Source organism: Idiotropiscis lumnitzeri, chromosome 4 (assembly GCF_059441095.1).
Source record: "Idiotropiscis lumnitzeri isolate Australia: NSW breed Sydney's pygmy pipehorse chromosome 4, RoL_Ilum_1.0, whole genome shotgun sequence".
Taxonomy (NCBI): domain Eukaryota; kingdom Metazoa; phylum Chordata; class Actinopteri; order Syngnathiformes; family Syngnathidae; genus Idiotropiscis; species Idiotropiscis lumnitzeri.
Window position 1 is genome coordinate 6940989 of NC_142394.1, and position 21200 is coordinate 6962188.

Genomic DNA, 21200 nt, shown 5'->3' on the forward strand with positions numbered 1-21200 from the left:
TCCCCTCGTTCACCATCGGTTTTAGCACCTGCTCACGTTCCCCTGGCACCCCCTAGCTCGCGTTCACCAGCCCCTGTAACCTTGGTCCCGCGTGTTCCCCATTCCCCTGATTCCCTATGGCGGCAGGCTGATACGGATCAGGGCCCCCGGTTCGGCTGTGCCCGGACCGACTGCTGCATCCGGCCCTCTGTCGCCCCCCCGCCAGCTACTGAGCTTTGTCCCGGCTCCTCTCCAGCCGCAGCGTCCCATCCCGGCTCTCTGCCAGCTGCTGAGCCCCGTCTCAGCTCCCCGCTAGCTGCTGAGCCCCGTTCCGGTTCCTCCCCAGCTGCTGAGCCCCTTTTCGGCTCCCCGCCAGCTGCTGAGTCCCGTCCCGGCTCCTTGCCAGCCGCAGCGTCCCGTCCGGGCTCCCTGTCAGCTGCTGAGCCCCGTCTCAGCTCCCCGCTAGCTGCTGATCCCCGTTCCGGCTCCTCCCCAGCTGCTGAGCCCCTTCCCGGCTCCCCGCCAGCTGCTGAGCCCCTTCCCGGCTCCCCGCCAGCTGCCAAGCCCCGTTCCGGTTCCCCGCCAGCTGCCGCGCCCCGTGCCGGCTCCCCGCCAGCAGATGAGTCCCGTTCCGGCTCCCCGCCAGATGATAAGCCCCGTCCCGGTTCCCCCCGAGCTGCTGGGGCCTGTTCTGGCCTCCCGAGAGCTGCTGACCCCCGCTCCGGCGCCTCGCCAGCGCTTCAAGTTCCTGTTCCGGCGGAGCACGTCCTGCGTCCGCCACAAGTCCCTGTTCCGGCGGAGCACGCCCTGCGTCCGCCACCAGTCCCTGTTCCGGCGGAGCACGCCATGCGTCCGCCACAAGTCCCAGTTCTGGCGGAGCACGTTCGGCGTCCGCCACAAGTCCCTGGTCCGGCGGAGCACGCCCTGCGTCCGCCACCGGTCCCTGGTCCGGCGGAGCACGCCCTGCGTCCGCCACCAGTCCCTGTTCCGGCGGAGCACGTCCTGCGTCCGCCACAAGTCCCTGTTCCGGCGGAGCACGTCCTGCGTCCGCCACAAGTCCCTATCCCGGCGGAGCACGCCCTGTGTCCGCCATCAGTCCCTGTTCCTGCGGAGCACGCCATGCGTCCGCCACAAGTCCCTGTTCTGGCGGAGCACGTTCTGTGTCCGCCACAAGTCCCTGTTCTGGCGGAGCACGTCCTGTGTCCGCCACAAGTCCCTGTTCTGGCGGAGCACGTCCTGCGTCCGCCACCAGTCCCTGTTCCGGCGGAGCACTCCATGCGTCCGCCCCAAGTCCCTGTTCCGGCGGAGCACTCCATGCGTCCGCCCCAAGTCCCTGTTCCGGCGGGGCACGCCAGGCCTCCGCCACAAGTCCCTGTTCTGGCGGAGCACGTCCTGCGTCCGCCACAAGTCCCTGTTTCGGCGGAGCACGCCATGCGTCCGCCACAAGTCCCTATCCCGGCGGAGCACGTTCTGCGTCCGCCCCCAGTCCCTGTTCCGGCGGAGCAGGCCCCGCGTCCGCCACAAGTCCCAGTTCTGGCGGAGCACGCCTTGCGTCCGTCACAAGTCCCTGTCGCGGCGGAGCACGCCCTGCGTCCGCTACCAGTCCCGGTCCCCGCTACGCCCGGCCCGCCGCGGCTCCAAGTCCCGTTCTCGGCGGCGTCCGATGAACCGCCGTCGCCTCTCGCCTCTGGCCCTGCGGTGCCAGATGAACCACCGCCACTTCTCACCTCCGTGTCGGCGGCGTCCGACGATCCACTACCGCTCCAGATTCCTGCCTCAGCGGTGGACGATGACCAGCCGCCGCCTGCCGCCCTTGCCTCGGCGGCATCCGACGAACCGCCACCACTCCACGTTCCTGTCGCGGCGGGACTTGACAACCAGCCGCCGCTCCACTTTCCTGTCTCGGCGGGGTTCGAGGACCAGCCGCCGCTCCACCTTCCTGTCTCGGCGGGGTTCGAGGACCAGCCGCCGCGCCACGTTCCGGTCTCGGCGGGGTTCGAGGACCAGCCGCCGCTCCAAGTTCCTGTCCCGCCGGCACTCGACGATCATCCGCCGCTCCAAGTCACGTTCTCGTCGGCTTCGGATGAACCGTCACCGCAAGAGGTTCCTGTCCCGCCGGCACTCGACGATCATCCGCCGCTCCAAGCCACGTCCTCTGTGCCCTCCGATGAACCGTCGCCGCTCCAAGTTCCCGTCCCGCCAGCGTTCGACGACGAGCCACAGCTCCACGTTCCTGCTTCGGCGGGGCTCGACGACCTGCCGCCGCTCCACGTTCCTGTCTCGGCGGGGTTCGACGACCAGCCGCCGCTCCACGTTCCTGACTCGGCGGGGCTGGACGACCAGCCGCCGCTCCACGTTCCGGTCTCGGGTGCGCCCGGACGTCCGCCTGAATGTTCACGGGGGGACTTATTGATCGGGCCTCCCGGACGCCCGCCCGAATTGCCCCGTCGGGACTCGCTGGTCTGGCCCCCTGGACATCCGCCAGACCGGCCTAGTTCGCGGGCCTTGGTCCTGCCTCCCGGACGTCCGCCCGAATGGCCCCGTCGGGACTCGCTGGTCTGGCCCCCTGGACATCCGCCAGACCGGCCTAGTTCGCGGGCCTTGGTCCCGCCTCCCGGACGCCCGCCCGAATGGCCCCATCGGGACTCGCTGGTCTGGCCCCCTGGACATCCGCCAGACCGGTCTCGTTCTCGGGCGGTGGTCCCACCTACCGGCCCCCTTCCGCCCACCCTCGTTCTTGGACTTGGTTTCGTTTTGACTGTTTTCGTTTGGGACGTCTGGAATCCGTCCCTTGAGGGGGGGGTACTGTCATGACCCGTGTCTGCCACATCAGTGTTTTTGTTGTTATTTTCTTCCCTCCTTCCTGCCATGTGCTTTTGTTATTGTTTTCGTCACCTCCCTTCCATGTGCACCTTGTTTTTGTTTTGTCAGCTGAGAGGGGCGTTTCCCTCTCAGCCTTTTCGTTCTCACCAGCCACGCACCTGTTCCCAGTTCATCATCACGCACCTGTTTCTCATCTGCTCCCTTGATCACGGTTTATTTAAACCCCCCAGACCGACACCACATTGTCGGGTCATTGATCATGCTGCCGCATTTCTCCTCTGTGTCTCGCTTGTTGCCGCATTTCATGTACTGCCACGACCACGTTTATTACCTGCCCTGTTGATGCTCTCTAGTTTCCTTATCCTTGTGCCCGTTCAGTCTTGTTTAGTTGCCTTTTGTTGTTTCTTTGTCCACGCCCCGTTGTTTGTCCCTGCTGAGCTCCGGAATAAATCCCCTTTAAGTTTCACCTACCCCTGCTTCCTCGCTTCTTGGGTCCACCTCCTCATCGCCGCAAGGCGAACGTTGACAAGCGCTGCTCCATTTCACATTTCTCTATTTAGTTTAATTAATTGGAGTGACAAGCTGTCCTGCTGCTATAATAACTACTGCCAAAGTAGTTATGTGCTGTAGCTGAAGCTGCTATGGTTACAACGGAAACATTATGCTGATCAGTGGATACCAATCAGTACTGAATTGTGCTAAAGGCTTCAAAACCAGCATTATGGTCCTCAAATCACTTTTGACTTTGACATCTCTGCAAGGAAATCTATCAGGATCCACAGAAATGTCCTGAGGGAAATGAATTTTTTGTTGTGGTTTATATTATGCAATTTATGTTTGTTAAGGAACGTGCGTCTGTCTGAAAGGCTGTAACAATTGCGTTATGTTGCTGCAGGCTCTGTTGACTCCCATTACATGGTGGGAAGCCTGGATGGAAAAACAGCCCCCTATTAATGACTTGAGTAACACCTGTGCCTTTCCTACTGTGTCATATCATCCAATCTGCTCTGAAAAGAGCTCATCAGGACTGTGGGAAGCATTTAAACATAAAAGCCTCCATTTGCATGTTTTCTCATTTAAATGAGCAGAGCTACTGCGTGCCATCAATGTTCACTGTTATGGATGTTTTGCTTCAAAGTGATCCAATAAATTGGCCCTTTTTTGCTGAATTATAACGTGTGTATTTACAAAACATAGTTTCAGATGTGAGATAAATGGTGATAGAGTCACTTGAGCCGAAACAAATGCCTTTCATCTTCAGAGGAACACAGTAATCCCCAGTAACTGTGCAAAATGTGTGCACAGGCTCAATGAGCTCAGATGGCAAAGTAAAACTTTACTCCAAATGTCTGGACGACTTTAAATTAGTTGAAACATGATTCAAGTGGTTGGCTTGAACTGTTCTGACAGTTCTTCCCATAAGACACAAATATTGCATGAGTGCTCAGTGATGTGGACCCACAAACTCTTAGTGACATGCGCAGGTCGCAACCTTCTTTCTAAATAACGACAGAACACACAGGAGGATGGTGTGCACAGTCCGTAGACCTGCTGCATCATCTGTTTCTTGGACCTCAAACATTTCGATGTTTGGATTGTCAAGTGTTTCACAAACATTAAACTGTAGCTTTTGCATTTTGCCAGCTGGGTAGCACTAGCAAGTGATGGGGCCAAATTATCATCAAATACTTGACTTTTCTAAAACATTTTTCTGTGTTTGAATTAGAGGTGTGCAATATCGCATATAAATGATGTTCTATCCTGATAATGATATACATCCTGACCTAAAAAAAATCCTTAAAATCACATATGATTAAGGGCAATTTTCTGGGATCTTTTTAATGTTTATTTGTACAATGCAAACCCAAAGTTGGCAAACAATACGCAACTTTTTGCTTTTCGACCTAAATTGCGAGAAAAACAAGGTAATAAATGTTCAAACTAATGGATGTTTTTTTTTTATCGCATTTTAAATTTGATGCTTTCAATACATTCCAAAAAAGATGGGACAGTTCTGAGGAATGCTCAGGCAGCACTGCATTAAAAACTGGCATCACTGCATAAAGAATAATGCAATGTGGACACAGGAACACTTCAGAAAAAATAATATTTGTCAGTTAACAGAGTTTGTCGCTACAGCTACAAATGCAAGTTAAAACACTACCGTGCAATGGAAAAGTGTGCGGTGGTCTAATGACTCTACATTTCAAATTGTTTTGGGAAATCATGGATGTTGTGTCCTTGGGTACCAGACTGGCCTGACAGCATCCCAGACCTGTCTTCCATTGAAAATGTGTGGTGCAATATGAAGAAAAAAATACAACAACTGACACCCCAAACGTTTAAGGCAACTTAAGTTGAGTATGGGAAAAATTCCACCAAGAAACCTAAAAATTGTGCGTCCTCGAAGAAGGTAATGTAACACAATTGTAAACTGCCCTGTCCCAGCTTTTCTGGAATGTGTTGCAAGCATGAAATAAAAAAAAAACCAAAAAACAATTTATTAGTTTTGATCATTAAATATCTAGATTATTTGTTGTTGTTTTCAATGGAATTTATGTTGTAGCTATTTGAAAATAATTATATTTTGTTTTCATTAATGTTATACACAACATCCGAACTTCACTGGAATTGGAATTTTTAAGACTGCAATCTGACTCAATGGCCTTACCTTATACAAGGTCCAATATTGTTTGTTGAAACACCTGAAAACGTTTTGTGAATGTGCAAGAGAAAGCAATAAAGCAGTGTGCGTGCCAATGTGTGTGTGCGTGTGTGTGCGCGAGTTTGTGAGCGAGTGTGTGTGTGTGAATGAAACGAGTGTGTGTGAATAGTTATCAGGGGAGCCCAGCAAAGCTCTGTTGAGATTAAATTCCCAGAGCTTACTCTGGCTATCAGTATTTCTTCAGGACACACGCACACACAAAACGAACAGAAAGCTGTCACCATTTCATTCATAAAAAAATAAATAGATAAAATTAAAAAAACTAAATCAGCACAAACAATACGCTGCCTGTTCTTTCATTTGTATACTGAAAATGATGTAATTCAGATCAGTTGATTTTCTTTTAAACTACAAAATCAAAACCATCTTGCAAATATCTCAACTCCTCGATAGTCAAAGCGAAGGAGTTCTTTTAGTCACTTGGCATTTAATTGTATGTGGCAGGCTTAAACATGAAAAAGAAAACTATTTGCAAGCTATTATTGTACCCAGCATTACAGTGATCAACATACTTTTGACCGAAACGAAACCAGCAAAGAAAAATTTAATAAAAAAAAAATTGTTGTCATTTTAATATCAATAGCCTGTTGGTAAACAATTAAGTAAAAATGATTGAAAAAGCAAAAAGTTAGTATGACCGTAAAACATATTTAGAGTTCATTGCACTTCTGTTCTTCAACCATCCCAAAAAAATATTGCTGAATAAATACTAAACCCTGTCAATCAAAATGAATAGATAATTATTTTCCCATGTCCGCTGTTTTTGTTTTCCCACTTAGATGCGTCACTATTAAATCCTGGAAATCCTTTCCAGTATCGGTGTACGGTTATATCGACTTGCGCAACACAATTAAGTACTCAGGAAAAGAGGAGTTGAACACATAGAGTTCTGCCTCTTGCGCCTCTTGTGCTTGAACTTTTAACGTTAAGGCAACAAAGTCCGTTGTGTTTTTCATACTATGTCAAATTCTATCACAGCTTAATTGATGTGTATCTGGCGCTGTGTTAAGACGCTTATCTCAGCTTCTCAACGATGGAGATATGTATATATCTTGTGTGTGCATGGTACTTGTACTGGATCTTTGTGGCATGTGACTTACTGAGCTGTCACTTATCTGTGTGTACAGACAGATGATGAACCCTCTTTTTCTCTCTCATACAAACTCAAATAATCACACACACTCACACGAACACACACGGAATTGTCAATCATTTTCCTGGAATTCCCTTTGCTCCCTGTTACTTTGTTGCTCATGCCTTCGCCTCATCCTTTTTTCCTGCCCTCATCTCTCAACTCAGTCTTTCATCATCTTATTTTCTTTCCTTTTTAAAAAACAGTCGGTCGGGCTGTAAGTATTCCTTTCTCCTTCTCATGGGCCTCTATGACCCCCCCATCCCTCCTTCCTATTCTTCTCCTGGCCTCTCTCCATTCTTCCTACCTCCCACTTGCATCTTACTGGGAGATTAAATGTCGAAGGAGAGGTCTGGTGCAGGAAAAGCGAACGTCTCTTTTAATTGTGTTGATGGCCAATTAGGCACTCTGTCTCCTCTCTGTGCAGTGCGTAGGGTGAAACAGATGCCCTTTCCTGGGTCAACAGGCCACAGGCGTGCACGTAGCGTGTGCTTGTTCACACACACTTTAAACCTCTAAAAACCGCTTGTAGATTTCTCTGTGGACTGTTGGACCGCAGCTGATTGAAAAGGTTTGGGTTAGCGTCGTAAAAGGCAGGCTTTGCTTAAAAACAGACGCTAATATGTGGGAAACAATCAGCACCATTACTATTCTCCACAGATCGCTTGTTTCAATTAATGCTCCCAGCTGTTTTGCACAGGAAACGCTCATGAATCATATACCCAGCAGCACTCATGGATGAGGTATAAGCCAAGAAAGAATACTTCCCAGAACAACTGATTAAAAGCTCACTTAATTCTGATTTTATCCACGACCCCATGAGAGGACATGAAGGGAATGTTGTATGGCTCAGTAGGTACATTATGTCCTCAACACTACACAGGATTAGACAACCAAGTCTCACACAGACCACTAAAGTTTAAAAAAATGAATGAATAAAAGTGTCCATTTGATACAATACGGTCGAAAAAAAAGAGGTGCCTTTAGGATCTATCATCCTTAATTTTGTTTGTTCAAGAATGACTATACCATCTTTTTGATATTATAGCTCTTGATGATTTTCTTTTCTGCAACAAAAACACTTACACATACGCATCAATAGTCTCTAATACGCAGCTGTACATCTTTCTAGCATTTTCATACTCAGATATGCCGGCTGACAAGCACGAAGGAAAATCGAGAGAGACACATGTATATATGCTGCAGGAGCTAGAGGAGAGAAAAAAAGAAAAACAAAAACTTGGCTACTCTGAGGAGCAGTAGTTTCATATCTTATTTAGAAAATAAAGTTGACACTTGTGTGAGAACCTTGTTTGAGCTCTGTGTGGAAGCACAAACGTCAGCAGAGAGTAATGAGCACCGCTGCAAAGAATATCCACTAAAATGGCCAACGTGCAGTGCTAAAAATGATATTCTAAAATTCATTTTGTACAATGGCTTGTCAATGAAAATTGTACGAGAATGACAAGGATTCATTAAAAAAATGATCAGTTGTGCAGTATGTACATAAAAAGGAAAGTAAATTTAAATCCAATTATTCAAATAATCAATGGGACAATCAAGAGAATAAACCGTAATGAGATCTAAAACAAGCATACTTTCAAACTGACCAATTAAAACTGCACTTCTCTCAGAAAACGCGACATTACGGTTGCATGTTGCGTTTGAAGAAGTTTTTAATTTCAAACCACGGGTGTTGGACGTCACACTCCAAGTGTTGATCTTTCAAAATAAGAGGTCCAATTATCATTAGCAGCCTACATGAAGTCATTCTGTAACAGAAATTCATAAAAGATAAAGTCTTCTTTTCCTGTCGTTTTCTTTTCCGATCTCAGAGTGCTTTGGAACATAATATTCTATTCTGTTCCATTATATACGACTGTATATGCGACCATTTGTTCTTTGCTTCTTATTCATCAGAAATCCAATGTGAGCACTTGATATAATTTAATGGCAAATGACATTAATCAAACCCTAAGAAGGCCTAAAACATAATAATCTGTGCAGTTGTTCTTGAATTATGAGTGCATCTTGAAATGAACTTCCAGGAATGATATAACAACTGTATCTTTAATTTACTAAACCTTGCTTTGTGGAAATTAAGTGTCTCTATCGGTTGTTTTTCAATGTTTTTGTGGTCAGAAATGGGCGGTTGGAGGATCGTCTATTTGCTATCATGCTTTTATTTGCCATTGTTGGCGCTTGATATTGTCCACATGTCAGACATAAAAAGACAGTAGTTTCTGCCTGTGAATTGTTCTCAGTGGGCAACACTAATGAGTTTTTCTCCTGGTTTCCTTTTAGCCATTTGGAGTCAGAGCGCAGTGTTCTGAAAAGGAGAGAATGGGAGAGGAGGACCCAGGAGGTCCAACAAGATGAAGATTTGTTCTCGACTGGATTCAACCTGTTTGGGGAACCTTACAAAGTAAGTAAGAGTGACTGATTGGACTCTCCATGTTGTTTTGAATTACAGTCACAGTGCTGGATTTATGTTTGGGGAACGCTTGATTTATTATGTAAAGTTAAAATGAAATAAAATCTAAGTATTACAGTTTTGGCTATAGATTTGATTGGGCTTCCCAACCAGGGGTGGTGTGAGATACAAATATCGCAGGGATTTGGTTAAAAGAGGCCATTTGTTTTATAAACAAGCACATTTTTTACTCGTATATATATATATATATATATATATATATATATATATATATATATATATATATATATATATATATAGAGAGAGAGAGAGAGAGAGAGAGAGAGAGAGAGAGAGAGAGAGAGAGAGAAAGAGAGAGAGAGAGAGAATGGTGTGTGTGCATATACATTTTTTTAAGTTACTTAAGTTTAAAAAAAAAAGTTATGCTGCAAGAATAAATTTCTGGGGTAAAAATGGAATGAAATGTTCAATAAAGGTAAATAGCTGTATAAAATAAAGCATTCCTCTGAAGGAATCTATTTTAATTTTTTTATTTGATTCAGCATCCACGATAATCAACGTTTTACTACGCTAAGATGAATTTAACTGAAATTTCATGTAGGATAAAGGAAGTCATGGCTGTCAAGTAGATCATAATAGGATGATATTTTCAATGTTTTCCCTCGTGGCCAACCATTATACCCTCAAGCATAAGTTTCTGTTCAAGCGCCTTTGAGACACTCGGAACGTGTTGAGTCATGCATCCAAGTCCACGGCCACCCACTGCCCCCTGTGTATAAAACGGATTCAGAAGATTTAACTCTCATTCTCTGCAGCTAAGCACTTCGCTTGCTTTTGCCGCCAAGTGTGTCGACCTTGGGACAGGCTGGCTTTGAATCTTGACAAAGTGTGTGAGCGCGACTGTCAGAACACATAAGAAACAGAGCGGGGTCTGAATTGTTGGTAATTGCTCAGGGTTCATTTTTGAGGGTGCCACATGGGAGGTTAAACTGATAATGAGAATGCCTCCAGGCTTCAATTAATTGTTTTGAAGTCATTATTAGTGCAAAGCCATCTCAGCATTTCTGATGAAAAGGTTAAGTGATTGAACAATAATAGAAAAGCGAGAAAAAAAAAAAATCACCCCTCTAATTTATCTGGGTAGAAGTCGGGCTGTCAAAATGAAAGCGTTAACTCAAGATTAATTGTTTTTAACACAGTTAAATATTTTAACTCAGTTTAATTTATTAAAAAAATAATTTGCATACTTTGCAAAGCAAAATTTAAACACTTAACCATATTAGCGGACCATTCAACACATCATCTCAGAACAAAACACCCTGCTCAAGTTACTACTGGGTCTTGCAAACCAACACTGCTGGATTGTGGTGCCAAATGTGTAAGTTTTGAGAATTATTTCGAAGGAAAATGCCTCTTAAAATCAGTTTAGATCAGATACAAGGGTCAAAGAAAGCTTTTAGAGCAGTCTTTGAATTAAAATGTCCTATATATTTGGTGATTTTACATTCATTTCAAGATATTACTCAAGTAAATCTGTTACAGGGTTCACCCCAAAAATTGTAGTTGAAAAATGTGATTAATTACAATTAATTATGGCACTTTTTTTTTGCGATTAATTAGGTAAAAAAAAAAAAAATCACTAGACAGCACAAATAGAAGTTACCATTATTTTAGTCTAGCCTGTTAAAATTAGATGCATATGACCTCTGATGTGTAGCAACACTTGTTATACTGCTATACAGTATAAGGTAACCGCGACTACAGCAAGTCCGTTTTTTCTTCCGCAATGTCAAAATGCGTGCGCTTAGACCGTCCTCATTTTACTGAATGAGGGGATCTGCACCCATTGGGCCTTGTTGTCCCACAACAGCACACAACAGCGCAAACTCCCATGTGTCATCATTAATTCTTTCTCTTTAAAGTATGTTTATTTATTTATTTATTTATTTATGTCTTTAAAGATGTTTTTTGTCGCTGTCCATCAAAAACTGAGTTAGGAGTGTTTTCAATGATTAGAGTAAAAAAAGTCCATAATTGTCACTTCCTTGGAAGGTTTTCCACAAGAAAGCCCTTTCCTTCTAAAACAAAAACGGCACCATGCCTTACATTAGAAAGGAAGTACACATTATGACATATTAAGATATCAGATTATATTCATTAAAAAAAGAATATAAGTAAAATGGGAATTTATTTTCTGTCTAATTCAGACTGTAATGGTCTTCATAAAACCTGAGTTGACTTAAGTTAGAGGTTTTTCACGTGTGAGACAGTGAGAGCATTCAACAATTTGTCTATTAGATGACACAGTTGTGCTTCTGCATGATGCATCCATTGACAAATGAACTGATATTAACGCTTCTCAGTGTGGTACAATGCAGTTGTAAATCACTGCATCAGACACACATTTGTGACTTCAAACACATTTTCTCCTCGACAGTTGCAACGAAACCTGAACTTTTGCTGCAATTCTTGGGTTGTTGCGGGTCTACCTAATGCTGTGACCATTTAGGAGAAAATGTGATGGATGGGGCATTTTGTTAGCCTTGAGGCTCAAAACCTGACTTGACCATCCACAGAGGTTTATGTTTATTCGCTTCATATTCCTGTGTTCCTCCTCCATACAGAACATGCCCTTGCTATCGCTCAGCTCTTACTGCTGTGACTCATGACAAATGGTTCTGGCATGCTTTGCTACTTGGCTCTGCTGATTTATTTGTCTCGCTGAAGATTTCGTTTTTTACTGAAGGTGTTTACAGATACATACAATCACAGGCCTCCTCAATCTCATAGCCCACTCTCGCTCAGTGCATGGGGAACCTTCGAGATTTATATCTCTTCGTTATCACCAGGGATTTATAGAAAACTTTCTTCTCAATCGTTTTTTTCATTTTTCTTCCATCATTCGGCCTTCATACCAGTTGGGTGTCTGTCACTGTCTGACTTTCTCATTTACTTTGGCTCTGTCAGCTATTAGCTAATCCCCTTGCTAATCCTGTTAAAGAGTGATATGTTGTTAGCGGTTATTTTTGGGTGAGCTAGTAACACACACACACACACACGCACACGCACACACAAGGGCATGCATATACTCAAATCCTGGCATTCATACCTGTCTCTGTTTTCCATTTTGCCTCTTTGTGAATGTGTTTTCGCGTCTTCTTCAGCCACACGATTTTTATTCATGAGAAGGAGAACAAACAAGTGAATTTATTCATAGCTAACTTTAGCGCTCAATGGTTTGCGCCGTGCAAATGTGTTTATTAAAAAGTACATTGGTTGATTTAAGACTTTTAGAACTATATGTTCTTGTTCAACTGATTTGTTTGAGTAAAATAAAGGAAACAAGGTAATACATAAGAAGGTTTTTTATGTGTTATTGGGGGCTGCTGAAATAAAAGAATCTGTCATATATTTCATTAATGTGAAATCATTTTCTAGTGCTTCTCCTGTTCGGGGTCATAGACGAGCTGGAGGTTTAATGGTCGCCAGGCAGTCACAGGGTACATATACACAAGGTCATTCCCACTCACATTTGCAATTTAGAGTCGTCAAATACTTTCACAAAAGGTTATGGAACGTGGTCCAAGGCAAAATTCAAACTCAGAACCCTTTCAGTGAGGCAGACATGATGATGAAATGATCAACGATGCTAGTAATATATGTATTCAGAAATGGCAAGAATATTAAATGCTGTATTTTCATAGACAGCGCCCATGCGTTCAGCGTAAAAACTGGGTAATGTTGATTTTCATGCAGGGGCAAACCTTCTTGAGTGTGTTTGGGTATAAACGCGTGCCTCTCCTAAAATGAATTTAAAGCGAATGAGAGGGTCCAACTTCATTGGCCAGGAAGCAAATGCTTGTTTCTAATTGCGCGCGTCTGCAAAAATACCAAAAGAAGGAAAATTTCAGCCATGCAACCAGTTCGTCCGCACTTTGCGTTATGGCCATGAAAATAGGGCCCTTGTGTGTCAAGGAAAAAAATGATAACTCTATTGCAAATTACATTAGGTGTCTCATTAATCAGAAGACATGTACGTATACTATACTATTACTTGTTTCACTGCCCCAATGTGGTATCTTCCATCAGCTGTAAAGCAATATTGTTACCAATTTATTAGGCTCATTTGCTTATTGATTTCTTTTAAACTCGCACATTTACTTTTTATTTGCACCATACATCACTTTAACTGACACAGTGTGCGCGAGAGAGATTGCAAATTTAAAGAGGTGGACAGAATTAACTGTTTGAGTATCTGCCCTCTCTGTGACATTGATTGGACAATGAATTGACAAAATAAGTGAAATAACCCACAAATATATCACAATGTAAGTGGTATGGAATTAACCGGTGGATCGGTGATCCATGACTTTGGGCAGAACTAAAACCATCCCTGACGCTGAAAGGGTAACAGTAATAGTAGTAATTATCATCCAATGATTAAATTGTATTCAGTTAAAGCAAATCAATGGTGGGGATAATCGTCAAGCCCGCGAGCTTTATAAAAACACTCTTGCAGAATTCCCTGCTCAGCAAGATCTCTCCTTGGATCATTGCCTAGTATTACTCTGTTTGATCGTTGACAGAAACAAAACCAACAAACACACACAAAAGCACAATTCTTTTGAATCATTTCTAATAATGTTTGTACAGTTCAACTTCTTAAACAAATTAAAAAGTGTTCCGCTTCTCCACACAAGAGTTACAGCCTCGCAGGGGATGCTGGAGCCTATCCCAGCTGTCTTCGGGCAGTCGGCGGGGGACACCCTGAACTGTTTGCCAGCCAATCGCAGGGCACACATAGACAAATAACCATCCGTGCTCACAGTCACACCTAGGGGCAATTAAGAGTGTCCAATCAACCTACCATGCATGTTTTGTAATGTGGGAGGAAACCGGAGTACCCGGAGGAAACCCACGCAGGCAAAGGGAGAACGTGCAAACTCCACACAGGATGGCCGGAGCCGAGATTGAACCCACGACCTCTGAGGGCCATCGTGTTAACCAGTCGGCCCCCGTTCCACCTCAATTGCTTTCCATTTCATTCAATTATTCACAGGTACCATAGATGTATTCATTTTTGGCTCATGATTAATATTTGCAACGTGATTGAAAAAAAAAACACGTGAGGGAATTAGAGAACAACGACTGCTCTTTACATTTTTTCCATTCTAAAAGGATAGCGTGCTGGAACGGCGCATGATGAAATGGTGTGGTTTCATCATTAAAGAACCTGTCAAAGACTCTTAACTATTCTGGGGAACATCTCAGCATGAGCACGTAACACCTAAAGGGGCTTTTGGATCATAAATCAGTAGAAGCCAGACTGTCCTCCTTGCGATGATTGCTTGAGAACCTGAGGTCAGGCTAATAATGATTCCTGCTCCATTAGTTTTACTGCTCCAGCCCGGACCGGACCCTCTTAAGTATGGCATGTGTTTAATTAATCATCTTGTCCGGGTGCCTGGTCAGTGGTCAACCAATTCATCTCTTCCTGTTCCTCTCTGAATGAGTAAAGAGGGCTTTTCATCAAGTGCTTAGAAATAAAACAGAAAGATGGAAACTTAATTAATACTCCTGTCTGTCACTTTTCTTCCCTACTGTCTCTTCTACCTTTCTTTCAGACTAATAAAGGTGACGCATTGGCGAGTCGGGTCCAGAACACGCTTGGCTCCTATGAAGAAATGAAAGACCTGTTAACCAGCCATTCAAACCAGAGCCACTTAGTGGGAATCCCCAAAGGCAGCAGTGGCAGCAACAACACCATGCAAACACCGACCACTTCAGCGAGCGAGAGATCCACAATGGAGTCCCAACTTTTCAATGAGACCCTGAATGGAGGCACAGGAGCAGAGGGGGGAGGAGTGGACGGAGGTGGGGGGAAACGGATTGCAAGTGCGTCCTTAGCATCTTCAAATTCCATGCAGCCTCCTGCATCAACAACAACGGCATCAAGTGTGCAATCGTTGCCACATCAGAATTCCAAAAAATCCAGGAGCTCCATTGAGTGGGGAAAGGGAGGCCATGCGCAGAGCACCCCAGGAACAGGCGTCCATCTGGGGTCGGGGCAAGTCCAAGGTCAAGCTCCAGCAGCTGCACACGGAAGGGGAAAAGTCTCGATGTTTGAAGAACAGCAACTCCAAAGGCATGATGAGCTTTTCAGCTCACTCAAAGATGAATTAGGTCTAAAACGAGATTTGAGCCCTTCTTCGTCATCTTCCTCCACTTCCTCCTCGTCCTCTGGGAGGCGACATTCTTCACACCCCGCTAAAACTCTTCCTGTCTCAGGTATGTCCGACAGTGAGTCACCCATAAAGAAGTTGTTTGCTTTTACAGCCCCCAAAACGATGCTAACAGGTTGATCAGCAAACGAATTCACAAAATAACAAATAACCACCTTGCAACTAAGCTATAAAACAGTTGATGTGTCGGCCCAATTAATTGCATGATTGCTAAGTCACATAGTACAGTGCAGTATGATGGCAAAACTAAAACAAAAATGAATGTTGTTTTTTTTAAGTGCTCTATAAATAAAGTTTATGTGAGTTGGGGGTACGGATTATGTTAGGTTGTCTAACATTGCGTAGAAAGGTTTGACATTTTTGAAACTATTACTCAATTCCTGTTCCCATTCCTTTTTTGAAGTTCAGAGTGGGGATTGGTACAACTCGGTATTAAGTTCCAACACCAGTTTGATTGACACAGCTTAGCCTGAAGACTGAAACAAGGGGTAAGCCGCAATTGCGGCAGTCAAAACTTCCAAAAGGTTTGTGCCACTGAACATTTGTCATCTAGGTAAACTCTTGGGAGAACACTTCGTCTCCTTTAGTTTTCAGTTTGGCAATTCAAAAAGTTACTGAAAGTTGTAGGTCATGTGATCCCCCCCAAAAATCAAATTACTCCTGTGTTGTTGTCGACAAATACTTGTGATTAATTATCAATTGAATTTTCGTAAGATACTTTGGACGTGTGATTAGATTTTGAGAGCACAGAATTGCTCAATATTCTCCAATAAACAGGGTCGCCTTTTTATTTTGTCTTTTTTCTTACGCACCCACAGATGGTGGACATTTTCGATCTTCGGCCATGGATGCGGGTCATTGCAAATCGTCTGGCTCCCCATCAGAACCTGAACCAAGCTCTCACCTCTCCACGTCCTCCTCCCCGCTGGCTTCCACATCACTTTTATCAGCACCTGTACCTGGTCTGACCACTCCCACATCTACGTTCCCACTTGGTGGCCTATCAGGGAAGCCGATTGCAGTGCAGCAGAAGCCAACAGCCTACGTTCGCCCAATGGATGGCCAGGACCAGGCCCCCATCGACTCTCCTCAATTAAAACCTCTTCTCACGGCCCCAGAGGGGTTCAACTGTGGTCAAACGTACGGTGGAAACTCTGGAAACATGAAGAATAAAGTGCCAAAACTGAGTCTGAGCCACACTGCAGAGGTAAGGAAACAATAAGCATTCCATTTCAGTATTCAACAAGAATATGGAGGACTTGCTGAAGGTGTTTAATCCTCCATCCATTTTTATACTGCTGATGCTGTTCAGAATGTGGCTAGCTGTCAATCACAGAATGGCTTTACTATTTGGGGATATTGACCGCATGACCCACAATATATTAATTCAAAGTCTGATGCAATATATCAGTATTGCTGATGTCTAAAAAATAAGAAAAAAAATCTCTGACTTCACAAAGATATGTTTTTATTAGCTGCTTCTTTAACAATTGGACAAATCCTCTGTCACTATTCGAGACAAAGACCAGTTCCTTCTTCATCCTCCTTCTTTTCCTCGATGATGACTGTTGCTTGGTTATTGTTTTGTGATTTTTATCGTTATTGTTGCTCAATATTGTGATAATATCACTCTGTGGTTCTCACCCCTACACAAGGGGTGTTAATGTCTATCTGAAGGGAGGAAATGGTGCAGGATTCGCAGATGGGGTTCGCTTGTTACATCAGTGTTTCCCAATCTTTGTTAAGGCAAGTCACCAATTTTGCTTGAGAATAATTGATAAAACTATTGAGAAAATATTGAAATAGCTAGTCAAAAGTGACACACTCGGGGTGGAACGTGAGCCTGTTTCAATGAACACAAAGCTGAAATACTTGCTGGTTGCCGTGAATGGCTACAAGTGGAAACACACGTGAACACGCTGCTATCTCAAGGAGGAGCATTTTATTGGCTCGTCAAATCACTTGGATAAATAGATGAGCCAAGTATTTCTAATTAATAACTGATGTTTTTGTACAAATTAGTGGAAGAATGATTACATAGTAGTAACGGATAGCCTGTGGCAACCGTGATGATCTTTTTTGGCACCTTGGTTGGGGATCATTGCATAACTGATGAAAGCACCGCTAGCTGAATGCTCCTATTTCATGCGAGGTAGCCAGGAACATTCCCTGACCACAGATGACCATCGTCATCCTTTTGTTATCTGTGATGTGAACTTCAGTATAATGTTAATAAGAAATACATGTAACTATTTAGAATGGATCTGGGGTGACAGTCAAGTCCAGGAAAGTCATTTCACACTGAGTCTGTCTCTTTGTTCCGATAAGAATAGTTTTGGTGGAAGAGAAAATGGAGCCTTAAGATATTAAAAAAAAAAAAAAAATCATTTTCAAAAGTGCATTAAGTCCACTCGTATGAGGCAACCATTCCTCGGAGTCTGCCAAATGTTATCTGCTTATCAACGATTTCCTGGATTGGATTTGAGTGGACAAACAAAATGATTTCACACAATAACCTGGTCATCAAAGGGTCTTCTCCACCCTTAAGATAACCCCATGCGTAAGTCCACCACTAACCCTCGTACCTCATAAGTCATGCAGCGCTTGTTCTTTTTCAAATTGAGTTGCACTTCTGGTACTTATACATGGCGGATACAGATTGAATGTAATTGGACACGATTGTATTGTCAAATAAATTGGATCATCGCGAACTCCGTCCAGTCCGCTCTCCCAGACTCTCTTACTTTAGCTTGCCCTCCATCTTTATCTCTCTCACTTGCCTTTTCAAAACAGCATGAAGCATCCAGCTTGGTGCCGTGCGTGTGCGCGTGCGTGTGTACTATGTGACAGGAGAGTAGTCATCCCTATCGAATGTAGCAGCTGTTCCCTTGCTTTGATGGAGCTGGTGTGTGTGCGTTGCTTTCTAAATGAGCCCGAGATGGAGCTTGGAGCATATGGCGCAGAGAAGGAGAAAGGCAGTCAGATGTGGGGAGACAGAGGAATTAAAATATACTTTATCCTCGAGACTTTATTATAGAGGACTATAACGACAGCAACTGAAACCAATCAAACACAATATGTTTTACAGTTTTTCACCCACATATCAATGCATGATGTTAATGACCTTTACATTTCTCTCTACCAAAAGCAAAAAAAAGATGCAGAAAAAAACAGCTTTCAGTAGGCAAACTATAGCCATGGCAACTTTTGCAATCCAAGGTCCCGAAGCTCACAATTTGTTGATGTCATTGTTGTTTCCCCCTGAAATGATGCTGTGCAGACAGGTGAAGTTATTTTTTTCATTTCCTTGGATTTCTTTTTAAATTAAATTTGATCCCATTTGTTTTCATTGTGGCAAAACGCACTTTGGAATATTACTATGAATACAACTTTAGCAAAAAGTTGCTTCATCGAAATGTTATCTGGAGGTGGTGTTTTATATAATTAATGGGCTTGAACTTTTGTTATCATTTACACTATCTATTCAAGGTTTTTTGGAGTGTACCGTTGCGACCGTTTGCTTCTACTGCAACTGGGAACTTTATATATATAGCGATATTGACATTGTCTTCCCCGCAAATCAGTACATCGGAGGCAAAAACGGCTGCGATCAGACTTTATTCCAATTTGTCTTTAACAGTACAGAACATAGCCTGTCACTATAATTCCGACACACACACACAGTACATTCCGACAATTAGCTGAGTGCTGACGTCAACATCTGGGACATCCACAGTTGCTTTCAATTCAAAGGGACATTTGCAGTGAGTCCTGGATGTCATGGCTTTGCACTCCCTGCCTCTGATACTATGTCCAAAGCAGACGAATCTTATCACACATGACTGAACCCAGAAAGAAGTCTAAAATTACCACACCATTCATCCATTTTCTACTACTTAGTCTGTTCAGGAATGCAAGGTTGCTGGAGCTCATTGCAGCTGAATTTGCGCGAAACGGAAACTAAACCCTGGGCTGATTAATCGCATGGCACATCGAGAAAGATCAACCATTCTCATTCACAATGAGGCTAAAGTGAATCACTACACTATTGATGACTTTCAACATATTTTCAAAGACAGTTAAGTTCCGGATTTGAACCGCAACCAGTGAATTGAGAAACGACCACGCTCCTGCCTCTGTAACTACACGCTGTAATGTTCAAATAGGTCCACAGTGAAATATTTCTCAAATTTGTCACAGAATTACTTTTTTTCCCCACATATACACATGATGTAAATTTCGCACCCGTCCATTCACATATACTTTTTAAAGGAGCCGTTTGTCTCTTCATGCTTACTCAGTGTAAACTTCTGTTGCTCCATTCATATACATACATACTGTAAATATCTGTCTCAGGGGTAAACAATTGCTTAGGACCAAGTCATTGTCAACATTAAAATTGTCTTGAACCATAAACACCAACACCAGCTTCATGAGTGCAAAACAACAAAATGACAAAATAATCCCTTGGGACGACAAATACAGACCAGTTCATTACCATCATTGATTTTACATGTAACAGTTACCAAATTAGTTCAGGTGCCATGAAATACTTTAAGATAATCAATATCGGTCTTACAGCTCAGTACGGGGTGTGCGTGTGTGTGTGTGCATGTGTGCATACACGTGCGTGCATGTAAGCAGTCAGCCTTTTAAACTGCAGTGGAAGCTTTCTGTTAGCACTATAGAATTATCGATTTGTGCCTTTTCTTCCCAGGGGTGTGTGTGCGTGCGTGCACACGTGCATATGCGAGCGTAAGAGAGAGAAGACTGATAACATTATTGATCCTTTCCTCACTCCTCACATGGTTACAGTAGACTTAAACCTACTCCCAGACACACATGTACGATGCACATGTGGGCACACGCACCCATACGCACATTCAACAAGAACCGCTGCCTTGAATTTTCATAGTAAAGTATTTATTTTGTCAACAAGTAAAATAATAATATAAATACAGTGCAAGAAAGTAAACCGCTGTGACTATGAGGTATGCAGATATAGTCATATATTTTTAAGGTCAGAAAGTAGATATTTCACATTACTGTGACTCCCATTCTTTTCGTTCCATCTCTTCCTTCTTTATGCCGTCTTCAAAACATCAGAGCATTATATACAATCGCTATAAAATTGTATGAATACTGTATACATGCAATTTAGTCGTAGACTGTGTGGCAACAGCAGCTTTTGCGTTTTCCTTTCTATTTAAGGCAAAAGTGTAAACACTCAGAAGGGTACTTATTCCTCCAGAAGGCACAGAGCAACATAATGTTCATGTTAGTCAATTCTGCATCCGCCTGGCGAATATAAGACCTGATTTGGTTTCTAGCATCTCCTAAGGGAAATATCTGGATTTAATTGCTCTGCTTTCTTCAGAGACTAGCTCCTCACACTGTCTTCCATGTGAGGCTGATGGGTGCGGGGAGCAAACAAAGCATGAAGAAACGGTTGTTAAATTTAATCAATGAGCTGAAAGTTTGAAAAATGCTCCAGAAAGTTGCGGCAATTCCTTGTTCTTTGCCAAGGATTACTACCGTCAGGATAAACAATAAATGCAATAATGAAGGATCTTTTATGCATACTTGACTAATTACAGATTTGGTCAACACATAAGCAAAAACATTTACTTAAATATTTGCAACACTTAACCTTGGTTAAGGCTTGAGCATTGTATGAGCATGCGTTTGAAAATGAAATAGACAGATTTGACATGATTTGCTATTCGGAAGGTGACATTTTATTTTAATAGCAACATCCTTGAATGACCTTAATGTCTCGATAAAGTGAAATTTAAAATAAATTTGACAGACCACAGAGAAGCATATTGTTAAGTTTTCCAAACGTGTGGAGTATATGATATCAGG

At 43.5% G+C, this 21200-nt stretch overlaps 1 protein-coding gene across 1 annotated transcript in view; it reads left to right on the top strand.

Annotated features, from left to right (window-relative positions):
* Positions 1–21200, top strand: part of aff2 (ALF transcription elongation factor 2) — a 139765-nt gene that overhangs the window by 46661 nt on the left and 71904 nt on the right. The window contains exons 2-4 of the mRNA XM_088294763.1: positions 8964–9084; positions 14718–15381; positions 16154–16542. Coding sequence (XP_088150889.1) covers positions 8964–9084; positions 14718–15381; positions 16154–16542 — 1174 coding nt within the window. The remainder of the gene's footprint in view (positions 1–8963; positions 9085–14717; positions 15382–16153; positions 16543–21200) is intronic.